The following is an 18216-nucleotide window of genomic DNA, read 5'->3' on the forward strand; positions in this document are numbered from 1 at the left end:
GCAGGGTTGTAGAGGAATATCAGGGGCAGGAGGGCATCAAACATATGGCCAGCTACTTTACCCAGCATCAACCCCTGCTCAGCCCAGGTATTTTGGCACAAAAATCATCCTAAAATCTATTGTGTCCTGTCTGTCGCCGATGCTGGGCAGCCAGTGGGGGATGCAGTGAACAGCAGCAGGGTCAAACCTCTATGGCCAAGTCCTGCCCTGCAAGGTAACGGGGGGCTGTTTCCCATACTGCCCTCTATATTTTGCAGAAGTGGATGTGATTGGGCTACACGTATGGTGCCATATGTTGGGGCTGAAGCTTTTCTCCCTCAGTCGTATGACACTAGAGCATATTTTCCTGTGTCTGGGGTTTATTCATCTGGGTTTTCTGCTCTCTCCCAGAAATTGGCTCTTACTTTCTGAAACACCCTGGACTGATTCTCTGAGATTCCGCAAACAGAGACCGAGGGATTTTGTTAACACTTGGATACAATCCGCGTCATCTACAGCAGTTCAGTTTTTAAAGAAAAAAGGCAGCGAAAAGCCTTAGACTGAGGCCCTGAATAGGAGTTAATTGTGGCTGTACACGGCCACCATGGGAAAAGTTTACTTTAGCAATAGGAGCCTGCTATGGCTTCCTAGTGTATCACGGTAATCCTAAAGCAATGGCAAACAGTGTCATTGAACACTGCCTCAAAATACATGGGGTAGAGCGGGGTCCACTCTGTTTAGATTTTATTTCTATTTTAACTTACATGTGGCTGTGGTGGTTTTGTTTTTTATCTTCTCAGCTACTGAAAGGCATCACCCAACCCAACACTCTAATACAGTAAGCCATTCACTATATGTCTGTTATTTTCCCCAATGAGACTGCAGCACGTATGATACAAAAAGAAAAGCCACAGGCATGCCCACAACAATGATCCCCATCTAAGCGAATATTAATGTCAGCTCTTGCAACCTAATATAAATAGAGTCTCACACCCAACTGTTGCAAAGAACCATCCCCAGAAGCCTAAAGACTTATAAAAGAGGAGCTACCACTTGCCATGAACCTTGCACAAGAAACTAAAGGAGTGAAGAGAATGTAATAAGAATGATTAAGCGAGCAGCAGATAAAGTCATTCAGGGTCATGCAAGTGGCCTCTCATTTTGTGCACATACAGGGTTTGCATACACAATTGCTGCAAAATATATCTTTGGAAAATTAGACCGAGACCATGGAAGCTGAGGGCATTCAGTCAACATTGTGCAGGATGCAGCCTGAAGCTCTCACAGTCCCATCTCAGTATCACTGTCCCTATTGTTATACTATTGTAGCATCATGGCCCCATTAGACAGGCACTGTACTAACACATGTTAAAATACAGCCCCTCTACCAAAGAGGTTACAATCTAAATTACGACAAGAAATGCATGTGGACAAAACAAACAAAAGGGAGCTGGTGGAGGACAAGGTAACAATAAAGCAAACGTATCTTAAACACTATGACTATTAGTTGTGGAGCCACCAATATAGTATGCAGCCTTCATTCATACTCACAGAACTCCACCAGCAGATACTTCGTTTCCTTCAGTGCTCTGTCAAAGTTGCTCTTTTTCAGCACCAGAATGTTGTTCTCCTCTTTGATTTTGGGGAGTCTGGCTTTCTTTGGCTTTGTTACCTTTGGGCCTAAGCCATCCTCTGCTCCAAGACTCGAGAGAAATGGTAAAATGAGGAATGAAAGCCACGGCGTCTTCATCCTGCACCTACTGCACTTCACAGGCACGGAGTGAGAAAAAGGGACTACGCTGAATGTTTGCTGTTAAAATGGCCTTTACCTTATCAGCAGACCAAGTGGCTAATTCCCACATGATAACATTGATAACAAAGCCTGCCATGAGTGGAGCCAACCTTGCTCCTCCACAGGAAAGTCAGAGCTGTTAACTCATACGATCACTTTTTAGCAATGTTTGGAAAACCAATTCCTGGGCAGTTAAGGGGGAAAGGTTCTCATGAGCATTGTAATCAATGAGAACAATATCTGGAGAGGGAGAGAGGAAATACTGAATAAAGCTTGGCTATAGAAATGTGAGTTGAGTTAATAATGTACCTATAATTAAGAACGTCAGCTATGTTATTAACTTTACCAAGAATTGATTTAGAGATGACACGGATGTCCCCACTGGAACTTAGATGCCTATGAACATAAGAGGGCCTTGATAACTGCTCTTAAGGATAATATTTGGTCATCTGTTATACTAATGGGACTGCTGACTGAAGGTCTGATCCAAACCCCACTGACATTAGTAGAAAGACTCCCATTGATTTACAAGGGTGTTGGATCATATCCCAAATAAGGTAAAATTCAGTGGGTGAAATCTTGGCTTCACTGAAATGAGTGGGAGTTTTGTCACTAGCTTCATTGGAGGCAGGATTTCACCTACTTTGAGAAATGGTAGCAGCATCTAGCTCATAGTAATTCGCTAATGTCTCCATAGACCTTTGAAGGTGCAAAGCACTCTGTAAATCCAAAGCAGTATTACTATAAATTGTTAGAATTCTATATAGGGCATATGTGGGTACCCTTTTCAGAGCATGTTGAAGAATATCCTTACAGAGAGATGGTGCATTACAGGAATAACATGATTTATTTCCCGAAATATTTGCCACATGGTAACTAAAAAAGAAACAGACTTGTACATTCCTAACGTCCTTTTCTTAGATTATTGACTCGAGTGCAGTGTAGCATACGGGCCAAAGGTAAAGCTTCTGCAGAGGAGACCAAATGATCTGTTGTGAATCTTCACAATCGCTTGCTTTCCTTTGACATCTCACTGAACCTCTTCTTTACAGACATTTCCAGGGTGTAGATGGCCATTTCTTTCTTGGGAAAGTATTGAATGGTGTCTTCACCATTATAATTTCCTTTTCTTAAAGTAGTCATTCAAAGAGTCAGGATGATACCATTTCTGAGAAAGTTAGGAAACCCGTTCTAGGAGGTCCACTTACTCATGGCTATAGAGGCATCTGGTTTTTGAGAAGAAGGAAGGGAGAACATGAAAATATTTGATAGGGTCTTGGAGAAGGAAGGTGTGGTCCAGTGGCTAGGCCTTGTTTCCAGTTTCAACTCTGCTATTGTTCTGATCTGTGACCTTGGACAAGTGACTTTGCACCTCTGTACCTTAGCTTCTCCATCTATACAATGGCGGTAATACTACTACCTTCCTTTGTGGAACACCTGGAGATATAAAAACAATGAGGAGTCCGGTGGCACCTTAAAGACTAACAGATTTATTTGGGCATAAGCTTTTGTGGCTAAAAAAAACCCTTCTTCAGATGCATGGTGTGACAGGTTTGATCAAATGCCAAGACTACCTTTGCTCCTACTTTCCCCGTCAGCTCGGGACACCAGCACCCTGTCTTGCTGAGCCAGACATCTAGTCTGCTCCAACACAGACCCAGGGTCTGAATTACTTGCCCCAAAGCTGCAGACTTAACTGAAAGCAGCTTACAGAAGTGTTCTTGTCTTTAACACTCCGATGCCCAACTCCCAATGGGGTCTAAACCCAAATAAATCCGTTTTACCCTGTATAAAGCTTATACAAGGTAAACTCATAAATTGTTTGCCCTCGCTAACACTGATAGAGAGAGATGCACAGCTGTTTGCGCCCCCCCACCAGGTATTAATACATACTCTGGGTTAATTAATAAGTAAAAAGTGATTTTATTAAATACAGAAAGTAAGATTTAAGTGATTCCAAGTAGTAACAGACAGAACAAAGTGAATTACCAAGTAAAATAAAATAAAATAAAACACGCAAGTCTATGTCTAATACAGTAAGAAACTGAATACAGATAAGATCTCACCCCAAAAGATGTTTCAATAAGTCTCTTTCACAGATTGGACACCTTCCTAGTCTGGGCACAATCCTTTCCCCGGTACAGCCCTTGTTCTAGCTCAGGTGGTAGCTAGGGGATTTCTCATGATGGCTCCACTCTTTCTTCTATTCCACCCATTTATATATATTTCGCATAAGGTGGGAATCCTTTGTCCCTCTGGGTTCCCACCCGCCCCCCCTTCCTCAATGGAAAAGCACCAGGTTAAAGATGGATTCCAGTTCAGGTTACATGATCACATGTCACTGTAAGACTTCATTACCCACTTGCCAGCGCACATGTATACAGGAAGCCTTACAGGTAAAACAGAGCCATCTGCAGTCAATTGTCCTGATTAATGGGAGTCATCAAGATTCCAAACCACCATTAATGGCCCACGCTTTGCATAATTACAGTAGGCCCCCAGAGTTATATTTCATATTTCTAGTTTCAGATACAAGAGTGGTTCTGGGGGTGGTCAGGGAACGGGGGCATTGGACAGGGCGTGGGAGTCCCGGGGGGGCCTGTCAGGGGGTTGGGGTGTGGATAGGGGTCGGGGCAGTTGGGGGTAGGGGATGCGGTTTTCAAACTACAGTGTATTTAATAGTTAACAGTTCATATTACGTAACAATCTATGTATAACGTAGTTGGCTAAGTGACAAAGTGGCCCATGCTCCTATTTGCTAAAATACCAAAATACCTTTTTACAACCATTTCTAAGGATGTGTAATTAAAAGCATTTCTGGTATTTTATGTGCATTTTGCATTTTCCTAAGCATTACACACAGACCAAACAATTGATGTGCTCACATGGTTGCATTTAGCAGTGTTTAGTACCTGTGTTGTTAATATACTGTCTCTTTTAAGTAAGCTTATAAAATAATTGTTGTAATTAAAGAAAGGAGATACAATTTAACCATTGTAGAACAGATTTATTTACTGCATACACCGTGTTAGTTCTAACAAAAATGATTTGCTGACTATTAATAATGGAAATGCTCGAGGCCAAGCAAGTTCGATATAACGCGGTTTCACCTATAACGCGGTAAGATTTTTTGGCTCCCGCGGACAACGTTATATTGGGGTAGAAGTGTATGTATATTTATGCCTGTATCTGTAATTTTCACTCCATGCATCTGAAGAAGGGTTTTTTTTTTTTTTTACCCACGAAAGCTTATGCTCAAATAAATCTGTTAGTCTTTAAGGTGCTACCGGACTCCTCGTTGGTTTTGTGGCTACAGACTAACACGGCTACCCCTCTGATACTTGACACCTGGAGATATAGGGATGAAAAACACTGTATAAAGGGGTGTTACTTGTTCAAAGCACAAAGCAAAACTGTTAATTACAAGCTATTAATTTCCAGTTGTCATAAATATACATAGGGCAGCTGTACTGAATTGCCTAACCTGTAAGGGGTTAATTAGTTCAATTCACCTAGTTGGCACCTGACCAGAAGGACCAATGGGGAAAGAAGATACTTTAAAATCTGGTTGGGGAGGTTTTTGTTTGGGCTCTCTTTGTTTGTTTTCCCTCCAACAGAGAGAGAGAGAGACCAGGGCAGGAAAAAACATCTGCTAAAAACATACCTGAAATGAGCATCTAAGATTACAAAAATTGTAAGTAAAGCAAAGAAATGCATTAGATTATCTTTTGGTTTAGCTTGTGAATTTTCCCTATGCTAAAAGGTAATTTTATTCCTGTTTTGTAACGGGGAAGCAGAGTCAGAGTGGAATCCTCTGTGTTTTAAATCTTTTTATTTACCCTGTAAAGTTACCTTCCATCCTGATTCTACAGGTGTGATTCTTTTACTTTTTTTTTAAATAAAATTCTTCTTTTAAAAACCTATTGATTTTCAGTGTCCTAAAAACTAGGGGTTTGGTCTGTGGTCACATTGTAACCAATTGTTAGTATATTATTCTCAAGCCTCCCCAGAAAAGGGGGTCAAGAGGCTTGGGGGGATATTTTGGGGGGACTGGGCTCCAAGTGGCCCCTCCCTGAATGTTTTTTTAAAACACTTGGTGGAGGCAGCAATACCGTCCAAGGACAAGGAACGGAATTTGTGCCTTGGGGAAGTTTTTAACCTAAGCAGGTGGAATGTAAGCTTAGGGGGTCTTTCATGTAGGTGCCCACATCTGTACCCCAGAGTTCAGAATGGGGAGGGAACCCTGATACCTGTCTACAAAGAAAGGTGATAGTGTGCCTGTAAATGGTGATACAGATGTTAGTAACTTATTCAGATCAATAACAATATAAAATAAAAGTTCGAATTTTTTAAAATCCTACCTGAGATTATATCCGCCATTTTAGCAAATGATAAAATAGAAATGATAGATTAGGCTGTCGCTGTATTTTCTTTTTCAGGCATTGTTGTAGTAGGGCCTGATTCTAAGCCACTGAAGTCTGTGGAGAGATTCCATTGACTTCAGCGGGCTTTGGATCAGGCTCGTAATGCGGCTGGAACCATATTCTCTTATCATGCACATAGGACTCGTAATGAAGTAACTGGGAGCTGTGTACATAACTTGAGGGCAAGATATGACCCTATATAAACACTGTTGCTAAATCAACAAATGCAAAAGGTTTTTGTAAAAACATCTGACAAAAACTAGAAAGAGGTTGATTTGACTTTGGTTGTATTTTTTCCATAATCCACTCTTTTCAAAGTTCTTTTATAAGTGACATCCAGGGAATGAAAAAGTATCTAAGAATGTGAAGCGGCCTGCATGGGCTATCTCAGCTAGGGTTACCATATTCACACATTTAAAAAGGAGGACACTCCAGGGAGCCCCGGTCCCACCCCTGGCCCTGCCCCAACTCCGCCCCTTCCCTGCCCCTGGCCCCGCCCCAGCCCCACCCCTTCTCCGCCCCCATTCCAACCCTTTCCCCAAAGTCCCTGCCCCAACTCTGCCCCCTCCTCTGAGCACCCCGCATTCCCCCTCCTCCCTCCCGCTCTGATCTTGGTTGGGGGTTGCTAAGTGCTTCCCTGCTCCCCACTTGCCCTGCAGCCTCTATGCCCTTGCCTGCCCTGCTCCTCCTCACCCTGCAGCCTCTGCACCCCCCCGCCCCCGCAGCCTCTGTGCCCCCTGCTCCCCACTCGCCCTGCAGCCTCTGCACCCCCCCCGCAGCCTCTGTGCCCCCTGCTCCCCACTCGCCCTGCAGCCTCTGCACCCCCCCCGCAGCCTCTGTGCCTCCTGCTCCCCACTCGCCCTGCAGCCTCTGCACCCCCCCTGCAGCCTCTGTGCCCCCTGCTCCCCACTCGCCCTGCAGCCTCTGCACCCCCCCCTGCAGCCTCTGTGCCTCCTGCTCCCCACTCGCCCTGCAGCCTCTGCACACACACACACACCCCTCACCCGGCAGAGGGAGAGCTGCAGGCTCCATGTTGACTCAAACACTTCCTCGCTGCTCTGTGGGGGAGGAGGGAGCGGGGGAGGGGGAGGGACTCTGGCTGCTAGAGGCCCTACTGGCTGCGAGCGGCTTTCAATCAGGCCAGGCGTCCAATCAGCCACGCCGCACTCCGCAGGAGGGGAAATCCCGGACATTTCTACTTCATTAGAAATCCCCCCCGGACGGCCATTTAAGGCTGAAAAAGCCGGACATGTCCGGGGAAACCCGGACGGATGGTAACCCGAATCTCAGCTGAACATAGTTCATAGTTCAGTAGTTATCTCAGAACACAGCCTAAGCCTCCTAAGTAATAAAGCTACAATGACAAGGTCATTTGTTCAAGTGGTTACTTTTCACTGTCTGCCACTGAAACAAGTAATAAGTAACCGAAATCCTTCAGGAAGACCCCTTATCAGTGAATATCCAGTATATTGGGAAAGGTTGTTGACCTCAAAGTGATGGAAAGAGGTTAGAGTAAAGCAGGGTAGTTTAGGAAGCAGGCCTGCTGGGGCCAGTTGGCAGTGGGGAAGAGAATCTGTTTGCTGAATTGTGCAGAAAATTGAAAATTCAAGGGTGTAAAAATCATTCACAACAAAATAGCAAAAATGGTCAGTACTTTTGCACAGCTCTGGTTATAGGAAATAGTGCTTTATGTCTTTAGAGAGCTATGGAAATAGTAAATGCTGCAGAACTAGAATGTTAGCTGACAATTAATGTTATATGCAGTGTTGTAGCCATGTCAGTTGGGTGAGGTAAAATAAAAAGTTAATGTTATATATATACATACATACTTCTTGGTAAGCGTTCTTTTTAAATGGTCATTCATGTTAAAATGTGATACCCTTATTGGGATATGAGTCAAATGCAACATGCAGACATTTGGGCCCCATCTGTATCCGCCTGCCTCCATTGCCCCATATATTTTGATATTTTAAAAATTCCTTTGAAACCAAATTCAAATAAAGAGTTTTTAAAGTGATTTAATGTATTTTATTATTATTACTCTTATCGATACTTTTGGTAAAGACTTTGCCCTGAGTTATCACCTTCCATCTAAGGCTTGCAACACACGTACAAACATCAGTTTATTTAGCCTCACGGTAGTTTTGTGAGGTAGATAAATATTATTACCCATTTTATCAAGTCCAACTCCATTAAAATCAATGGGAAGGTTCCCACTGACTTCAATGGAGTTGAGTCAGTCCCTAAGCGATTTGCCCATGTTCAGAAAGGAAGTCTGTGGCAAAGCCATGACTAGAACCTGGGTGTCTTGACATCTGAAGCTGAGTTTTAATAACCTCATCATCCTTCTCTCTGTACTATATGTTCTTATGCATTATTCAGATCAGAGGACAGGGAGGGTGATGTAGAGTTAAAAATTGTTTTGTTTAAATATAAAATACACCTTACAACTTGTATCTCTGCAAAGTTATCCTCCCAATCTGAACTCAAAGGAGTGCAGATGTCTTTAAAATACCATCTTCAGCCTCCTTCTGTTACTTCAGCAGAGGTGGGTACAGCATGGATTCATTGTCTCTTAACTGTGAAAAATAAAGACATCTGAAGAAGTTGTTCAAAGAAATAATGGGTAAACTTTAAAAGAGCAATATAAAACCTTTTAAAATGTGTCATGCAGTCCTCTCTAAAATGGAAAGATGTATTAACTTCCCATCCTCTACAGAAAATAGAACTGGAAAGAAAGTACAATATACAAATATAAAAAGGTTTGTCAGCATGGTGTTCAGTGTGGTGAATCGCCATCTAGTGTATGTTGGGGGAATAACAAAGTCATATAGGCTACTTTTAGTGTGATGGTGTAATTAGAATGCAGAGCTATGGTAAGGACTTGTGGCTCCCACAATGTCACTGTCCAAGTGCTATGAGCTCAACACACTTTCCAACTGATGGCACTGTACAGTTTTGATAGCACTTTTCCATAAGCAGCTAAATCTCATCCAAGATTGACAAGATTAGGTCTGTTTTGCCTCTTTCACCAGTGTAAATCAGGAGTCACTCCACTGAAGTCAATGGAATTCCACTGGTCTAAAACTGATGTGAATGGAGAATCAGACCAGAAAAAATGGACTAGAAAGTGAAGTGTTTGTTGTACTCCCCACTTGATAATGCTGATGATAAATATGCTAATGAAAAATGTTCCTGTAATTATTTATAAGCTCACAATAATAATTAAGGTAGAAAATTTCAGTTTAAAATAACAAAGCCCAGTGGGGACATAGATTGTCCACAGTTTGTATTCTGTTTGCATTAACTTATCCAACTGTGCTTATTAGACAGCTTTCAGGATGTGGCTGTTGGTTTTTGTTATTTGTTTTTTCCATTGCAGGTGAATGATCCACCACGAATATTCATTGATTTTTTTCACACAGTGGGATAAGTCAGCATCATGAAGACTTTATTTAAATTACGAATTCTCCAGTCCGTGTGGACTCCCCAGTCACCTTCTAGATTATTCCACAAAGATAACAAGCGTCTTGTGTCTCAGATGGTTTCACACTATGAATCTATAAACCGGTGTGAACAGGAACTGCCAGAACACTTCAACTTTGCAAGTGATGTCCTAGACAAATGGTCTCAGCTGGAAAAGGTAGCAGTTCTTTTACATCACAGATATTGGGCCAGATCTTCAGGTGGTGTAAATCAACTATAGAAGAGAGATGCTGATTTATACCTGCTGAAGAACTGATCCTTTATTTTCTTTTCTGTCTAAGAAATCTTTGTATCTTTAAGGCATCAGCTACAAAAGATAATTCGCCTTTTAATGTTAGATACACCGTGATCTCGCTATCTCTCTGTAACAATAAGGGATCAGCCCACTAGTTACGTGTGGTCCTTGTTCTTGTGCTTTCTTAGGCTTGGTCTACACTACCCCCCTAATTCGAACTAAGGTACGCAACTTCAGCTACGTGAATAACGTAGCTGAAGTTCGAAGTACCTTAGTTCGAATTAGTTCGAACTTACCTTGGTCCACACTCGGCAGGCAGGCTCCCCCGTCGACTCCGCGGTACTCCTCTCGCCGAGCTGGAGTACCGCAGTCGATGGCGAGCACTTCCGGGTTCGACTTATCGCGTCCAGACTAGACGCGATAAGTCGAACCCAGAAGTTCGATTTCCAGCCGTCGAACTATCGGGTAAGTGTAGCCAAGGCCTTAGTGTCAGATTAAATAATCCTAATGGTCCTTTCTGGCCTTAAAATGGATGAATCTATGTAGGGTGACACTAGGGGCCAGACGCTGGGTCTGGCTGAAAGGCTGGGGTGGGTACAAAGGTGGTGTGAAGCTCATCCTTAGATTCTCCTGACTTTTGTGCCATTCTGGGCAGCTCTGGTCTCCTGCTCTGAGTCAGAACAGCACAAGCGCTGTTCTAACGCAGACTGGCTGCCTGATGCCACTGGTGTTTTCTAGCAGCTGTACCTTCCATTGGCTATTACATGAGTATGGAAGCAAACCCATCTGAGACTAAAATGATGCTATATTAGTTATAAAGATTATGGAACAGAAAACTGTGTGTGACATATACACGAGGGGTTAGACTGGATCTCCATAGTGAACTCCCAGATATACATGAAGTGATCAGAATTGAACCTTTGGGTTATAACATTACATTAAACCATTTCATATTTCGTTGCTTATTTTAACTTCTTGAGTTTTCTGCTAGGATGGGAAGAGACCTGCGACTGCAGCTTTCTGGTGGATAAATGATAAGGGAGATGAGGTGAAGTGGAGCTTTGAGGAGCTGGGATTTCTGTCCAGAAAAGCAGCCAATGTGCTTTCTGACCCATGTGGATTGCAAAGAGGAGACCGAGTAATAGTGATTCTACCTCGGATACCAGAGTGGTGGATACTGAATGTGGCTTGTATGCGAACAGGTTAGTAAAAATATTTGGATATTACTGAATGTAGTGGAGAATGAAAATAAACTAAAGAGATCTGAAAGTCACCAAGTTAATTTGAAGAGTATGTAAATTAATGAATTGCTACGCCAATGTGCCTAATTATTAGTAGTAGTGTTGTCCCTTTGTACTGCAGTAGTGCCTCAGTCATAGACCAAGACCCCACTGTGATAGAAGCTGTACAAATATGGAGCCCTCTGTTACAACCATGCCACCCCCAGTGGCTTCAATTAAAGGCCAGGTTTGGCCAAGCATATTATAACTGAAAGCAGAATATATTAATTTGATATAACCAAACAGTTAAACAATTTGGGCAAACACGTTGCTGTTATAATTTTGCAAATTTTGTGTCATCTGCAAATTTTATAAGCATGCTGTCCACTCCATCATCCAATTCATTAATGAATGTATTGAATGGTACTAGTCTGTCCTGGGTCCAGTACTCGTCAATAGTTTCATTAATGATTTGGATAATGGAGTGGACAGTATGCCACTGGTTTGTGGATGACACCAAGCTGAGAGGGGTTGCAAGCACTTTGGACGACAAGATTAGAATTCAAAAGGACTTTGATAAATTGAGAATGAGTTTGAATCAACAAGATGAAATTCAGAAAAGACAAGAGCAAAGGTAAGGAAAAACCAAATGCATAAATACACAATGGGGAATCACTGGCTAGGCAGTAGTACTGCTGAAAAAGATCTGGGCATTATGGTGGATCACAAATGAGTCAACAATGTGATTCAGTTGCAACAAAGGCTGATATAATTCTGGAGTGTATGAACAGGACTGTTGTATGTAATACAGAGGAGGTAATCTTTTAAATCTTTGCCAGAAGCTGGGAATGAGTAACAGGGAATAGATCGCTTGCTGATTACCTATTCATTCCCTCTGCGGCACCTGGCATTGGCCACTGTCGGAAGACAGGATACTGGGCTAAATGGACCTTTGGTCTGACCCAGTATGGCCGTTCTTATGTTCTTAAATGGGCTGCATCAAACCCCAGCTCTAATCATCTTCAACTTTGGTATATTCAAGATCTTGACTGAGAGTTGGTAACTTGGGCCATCTCTACTCATGATCTAAAATAATTGCTTGTTCATTCTTAACGTGGACTTTGCCATCATATCATAAATATGACCTTCATGTGTGTTCTTTAAGGGGTGGGCTCTTTATAAGTGACTCCATTTCTCTGCGGCTGGTGTGCCTACTGTCACCTCACTAAAAGCATTTTAAAAATTCATCCCCAATTTAGAAAAATAACATTGTTGCTCTTTTCTAGGAATTGTCTTTATTCCAGGAACATCCCAATTAAGGGCCAAAGACATTTTCTATAGACTCCAGGCTTCGAAGGCCAAGTGCATCATTACCAATGACACACTGGCACCTGCAGTGGATTCTGTCTTGCCTGACTGCCAGTTTCTGAAAAGCAAGCTAATTGTTTCTGAAGGCAGCAAGGATGGGTGGCTGAACTTCCAAGAGCTACTCAAGTAGGTATCAGCTGTTTTAGCAATGTCACTTTGAGATTAAACAAAAGCAAGGTGTATCAGTTAGCTACTGATGAGGAATCCATTTCTAGCATAGACTCATAGACTTTAAGGTCAGAAGGGACTATCATGATCATCTAGTCCAGCAGTTCTCGAACTGTGGGGACATTTTAATGGGGTCACCAGGGCCAGCATTAGGCTTGCTGGGACGCAGAAGCTGAAGCCCAAGCTCCACCCTCACCCAGGGCAGTGGAACTTGGGCTGCAGCCTCCTCTTCCTCCCCCACACCCCCCGGGGCAGCAGGGCTCAGGCTCCGTCTGCGCCCCCCCCCCCCAGTTCATGTAGTCATTTTATTGTCAGAAGTGGGTTGTGGTGCAATGAAGTTTGAGAACCTCTGATCTAGTCTGACCTCCTGCACATTGCAGGCCACAAAACCTCACCCACCCCCTCCCATAATAGACCCCTAACCTCTGGCTGATTTACTGAAGTCCTCAAATCATGATTTAAAGACTTCAAGATACAGAGAATCCACCATTTACACTAGTTTAAACCTGCAAATGACCCATGCGCCATGCTGCAGAGGAAGGCGAAAAACCTCCAGGGTCTCAGCCAATCTGGAGATATTGCTTCTAGCAGTCACAGATCAGCTACATGCCATTGTAGGCAGTCTCATCAGACCATCCCCTCCATAAACTTATCAAGCTGAGTCTTGAATTAGGTTTTTTGCCCCCGCTGCTCCCCTTGGAAGATTTGAATGAAAAGCTTTGCCATCCCTCCACTCACTCACTCTAGTTACTGTATTAACTTTAATTTCTCCTCCTTGCCTTCAGGGCCCTGAAGAGCTCTCTCCTGGCCTGTGCCTTAGAGCTTCTGTCTTTGCATTTTCCCCCAGGCTCCATTCTGTCAACACCACCAGCCACAAAGCCCCAATCATTTCCCTCTCCCATTCGACACCTTTGTCCCGGTTGCCTCATGTGTGTGCAGCAACTTACCCACCTTCTTGTCAGACCACCACCTTCTCACGGCTTGCTACTGTTTCTACAATGCCCACAGAAGAGCAATTTACAACCCTGAAGCCTCCCTTTGCAACTTATCTTTTCTGTGCCTGTCTTTTAGAGCCCAATCCAAAGCCCACTGAAGTCAGTGGAAAAATCCCCTTGACTTCACTGGACTTTGGATCAGAGCCTTAGACTGTGAGTTCTGTGGGGCCGTGACTGTTTTTCCTTGTGAGTTCTGTTCAGCTTTGAGCCCCTGGACCTCTCTGAGTAAATAATTATAGAAAAAGCCACTAGAATATGCCGTTGGTTCTCATATCTTAGATTGCATGAGCTCACACATGGAGGCACGGTGTCTGTGAATAGCAGAATCCCTGGAGTTAGTCTGTATTGCTGTATTCTACAGAGTCATACCTGGTGCAGCTGGTTATTTTGTAAGACTAGTAACTGAACCCAGCATTGCTCTGTTACTGTCTGAACTGTAGCAGATATTGTGAGCTCTTGTAGAAAAGAGTGCATATAGTCACTGTTAGGAATTATGTGTTCCACAGGGTGGCACCGGCTGATCATAACTGCGTCAAGACAAAGAGTCGAGACCCAATGCTCATCTATTTTACCAGTGGAAGCACAGGACCTCCAAAAATGGTTGAACATTCCCACAGTAGTTACGGCATAGGATTTACAGTCAGTGGCAGGTATAACCACTAACTGCTCTCAAGAGTTTGACTTAGTGACAAGATCCCTTGTTGAAGGGAAGGGAGGGAGTGACAGTAAAAGCCTTATAAAATTAGATATTTCAGTAGCAAAGAAACTTGCTTTCCCCTCCCCCTTAGAACCACAATGAAAAGCTTTTTGCAGCAAAATATTGCAATTCAGATCATCAGCAATAATCATTTGTCACCCAAGGGACAGGGTAAGTGGGCTATTCCACTTGCAGAAAAACAGGATAAAGCTCAATTTTTTTAATAGCACATGAGCATTTCCTTAAAACTAAAGTTTCCTGGGCCAGATCCTCAACTGGTATAAATCGTCATAGCTTGGTTGAAACCAATGGCTCTGTGCTGATTTACACCAACTAAGGATCTTGCCTCTTGATTTTTGCTTCCTGGGGAGGGTGAAATTTCATGAAAATTTTTAAAAAATCTCTCAAATCGCAAGCAAAATGTCACCCTAAATTATCCACCTCTTGAGTGAAGAAGAGATATTGGCCCGTTTCTTTCTTTCTTCTGTTTATATCTGTATTGCCTTTATTTCCAGCTATTGTGCATTATTGGAATATTCTTTTAATTGAAATAAGAAGTGACACACATGTCAGAGAATACAAGAAGAAAACATGGTCCTGTGCAGAGGTCTTCAAAAGTGTGGCGTGCTCAGGTCCTAATGATGTCATTGAGAGCACCTCTGGAAATCAGGCTATATCTGTTACCCAAAAGAACATTGGTGCTGAATGTCAAGTATGGGGAATACTAGAGTCACTGTGCAAAACACTGGGGTTGAGTTTCAAATACACTTGGGATCAGCCATGTTTGGAGTGTAACCTGTACTTGAGAAGCTTGAATGAAAACTTCTTATGTGCTCTGGTCCTAATCCAAAGGTGAAACTCTCCTATGGACTTCAGTGAGCTTTGAAGCAGCCCTGTCTGGTTATCTATCATTCTGAGGCTTCCCATTGTATTTTGAGTTTCAACCTTATTGATAACCATGTGACTGAGAGAGTCATTTCCTTCAGGTTCCTAGAGAAAGAGCCTGTGGTTTAGCTGCTCTCTCTGATCTGAGGGTCGTGTGGGGGAAGAGAGAATCTCCAAATGGTGCATTCATCTCTGGAGCTGGATGCAGGCTTTGTGGCTTGAGGCCACTGCTGTAAATAACACATTCTAGAAGAAAACAGTAAATCCGAAACATGAAAAGAGAGAGAGAAAGAAAAGAGGAGGGAGCCCAAGAGAGGAGGGGGGAAGGATCTTTACGATCAAATTTAATTTCTTATGAACTTTATGCTGTTCGGTGAACGTAGCTTGCTGACACCACATCTTCTAAATGAGGCCTCCAGCCCCTTTTCCTTATTATCTTGTAACCTGTATTCCACTCTCTCGTGCTGCACGCGACAGCCTCTGACAGTAGATACATTCTTTCCTTCTGCATTATCAGGTACTGGCTGAATCTGACTCCCTCGGATATATTCTGGAACACGTCAGACACAGGCTGGGTCAAGTCAGTCTGGAGCAGCGTTTTTTCTCCCTGGAGTAGCGGATCATGTGTCTTTATACACAACCTGCCACAGTTTGAACCAGCAACTGTCGCGAATGTAAGAATAACAATTCACACTATGGATTTTATTTCTATTTTGCATAAGTGAAGCAGACCCAGATAATTCAGAATCAAGTACACACTGACCCTCATAAATACCACTCTCCCCCTCCTCCCCACAACAGCACCAGGCTCCCTTATTTTTAGTGCCTTCTGAGGAAAGGGGCAGGCGATGTCCTATATGTACCCTCTCTCACCCTGGATTTTCAAACAGTGGCTGATGGGCCCACTTCTCCCTGTTGTGTGTCAAGGAGCCAGCCACAGAGCCCACTCCCCTCCACATCATCATCTTCTGTACACAAGACAGCCTGTTTTGCCAAGTACATGGCTGGGAAAGGCTCATCCAGTGATCAGGGCTTTTCCTTGAATCTGGAACATAGTAGTCCTGGGTAGTAGTTAGCAGCCCTGACATTAGAAACACCAGATAGTCAGTGTGATCATTAACCTCCTCGTGACTGTCTGAGGGTGAATACTTTTAACTGCTACGGCAACAGGACTGAATGATACAGACCCTGAGACATCACTGGCTTTCCTTACTGAAGTTGAGGGCCAAATTCTTCCCCACTGTGAATTTGGCCACTACATTTAAAATGTTAGGCACTCCAGTTCAACAGTGGTAGGTGCGGTATAGGAACCTGAATGGAACAGAATAAATCCGAATAGGATGGTGTTTTCTAGGGCACTCATAGCCCCATTAGCCACTCGCACATTTGCAGGATCAGGCCCCAATCCATCCTTTCTGTTCAGTATGGTAACTTTCCAATTTTTAATTTTTCCAGACTCTCTCAAGGTATCCCATAACCACTTTCTGCACAGCATCAACTGCCTACTGCATGCTTGTGCGGCATGGGCTTACCAGGTACCATACATCTGCTTATTGATAATGGTAAATAGAAAGAGACACATTTTTAGTGATAGGACAGGGCTCGTTGTTTGGTTCACTACATTGTTTTTGTTTTATTTTCTGCTTTAAATGGCACCTTGTTAAGGGGTCATTCTAAGAAGAGAAAATGTTGTGCTGGAATCCTAGAGCCAATAAAAACCCTATGAATTCAGTTCCTGTGCAATATGGGAGCAAATATTTGGAAAGACAATAAGGATGAACCAAGCCAGTTTGGGCAAGTGCAGCTACCTTCAAACATGGGATTGTTTTAAGGCCCAGAGGTAGCTTGAGGCAAGATATGGCCAACTTTTAGGCAAGACTGGATGAGAGTTATACCCGTGTATGGCAGAATTTGTCCCATACATTTGAAAGTAAAATGAGCAGTTAAATTGGCCACTCACAAATTGATATTTATTTGGAAGTTGTATCCAGTGATATGCTATTCTCTAGAAATATTCAGCTCAAATGGATGTGGTACATACGTCTTCCTAGCAGTTGTTACACACTGGATAATATATGCAGTTTGTTCAGAGATGATCCTGGCCTTCTGGGGTCTTGTAGCCAGAAGAGCAGGACTTGCATATATGTTTTAGTCCTGCCACAGTTGACTCTTGTCTTGCAAGTGAATCGAAGTTCTGCGCTGCCAACAGCAGCCTCTTCAAACTTCCCTTTGTTTTTAGGAAATCAATATTGTTGGCACTTCTTTGGCCACCAGCATTTAGAACAAACCACACAACTGTGTGAGAGATCTTGGTACAAGCAGGTTACTTTTCTGAACACAGCCATACAAACCCTCTGCTCTTCTCCACTGTCATAGTATGCATAAGTTAGCTGAGATCTCCTGTGTTTTCTTGAGTTAGCTCTTCCAAGAAACAGCTGCTCTTTCTTTTCTGTTGACCTCCATAAACGTTTCATTTGCAAGGGTTCCCCATCCTGGTACCATTGAAGCAAATGGAAGCTTTGCTTTGACTTCATTGGAAACTGGATCAGGACCTAAGATGATCTAAGAGTCAAAGTACAACCTTCTACAGCATGATAATTATTTAAATTTTCCACAGTGGCACTTGAGGTTGGAGGCATGTGTCAACAGTTTAAAGTTAAGGGAGGTTGGCCAGCTAAAACCATTTGCAGTGCTTTGAAAACTGTAGGGTTATTGATTCTTATTGTTTTCTGTTCCTCTCGAGTTACAAATTCATGAGTCTGCGTCACTGTGTGACTGGAGGGGAGCCGCTCAATCCAGAAGTGATGAAGCAATGGAAAACCCAAACAGGTCTGGATATCTATGAAGGCTATGGCCAGACGGAAACAGTACGTCTGCACTAATTATCACATGGTAACCTCTAACAATATAACTTTACGTGGGCACAATGCATCTGGCAAAACCATGGGAAAGGGCAGGAATTTACTT

At 43.1% G+C, this 18216-nt stretch overlaps 2 protein-coding genes across 9 annotated transcripts in view; one reads left to right on the forward strand and one right to left on the reverse strand.

Annotated features, from left to right (window-relative positions):
• PDILT (protein disulfide isomerase like, testis expressed) overlaps positions 1–7491 on the reverse strand; it is a 51629-nt gene extending 44138 nt beyond the window's left edge. Inside the window, exons 1-2 of one of the 2 annotated variants that reach the window (XM_065558961.1) lie at positions 7200–7491; positions 1531–2997 (exon numbers count right to left, since the gene is read on the reverse strand). In XM_065558961.1, coding sequence (XP_065415033.1) covers positions 1531–1729 — 199 coding nt within the window. In that variant the 5' untranslated portion in view covers positions 1730–2997; positions 7200–7491. The remainder of the gene's footprint in view (positions 1–1530; positions 2998–7199) is intronic. The other variant, XM_065558962.1, reaches the window with a different exon arrangement.
• LOC101940230 (acyl-coenzyme A synthetase ACSM4, mitochondrial) overlaps positions 1–18216 on the forward strand; it is a 31629-nt gene that overhangs the window by 5083 nt on the left and 8330 nt on the right. For 2 of the 7 annotated variants that reach the window (XM_065558960.1, XM_042853220.2), the window contains 7 exons: positions 9621–9838; positions 10908–11118; positions 12423–12630; positions 14174–14317; positions 15767–15923; positions 16705–16784; positions 17993–18116. In XM_065558960.1, the coding sequence (XP_065415032.1) occupies positions 9638–9838; positions 10908–11118; positions 12423–12630; positions 14174–14317; positions 15767–15923; positions 16705–16784; positions 17993–18116 (1125 nt within the window). In that variant the 5' untranslated portion in view covers positions 9621–9637. Of the gene's footprint in view, positions 1–5388; positions 5466–9577; positions 9839–10907; positions 11119–12422; positions 12631–14173; positions 14318–15766; positions 15924–16704; positions 16785–17992; positions 18117–18216 lie in introns of all 7 variants that reach the window. The other 5 variants (XM_065558959.1, XM_008164620.4, XM_065558957.1 and 2 more) reach the window with 4 other exon arrangements.

This window comes from Chrysemys picta, chromosome 10, assembly GCF_011386835.1.
Source record: "Chrysemys picta bellii isolate R12L10 chromosome 10, ASM1138683v2, whole genome shotgun sequence".
In the NCBI taxonomy this organism is placed as follows: domain Eukaryota; kingdom Metazoa; phylum Chordata; order Testudines; family Emydidae; genus Chrysemys; species Chrysemys picta.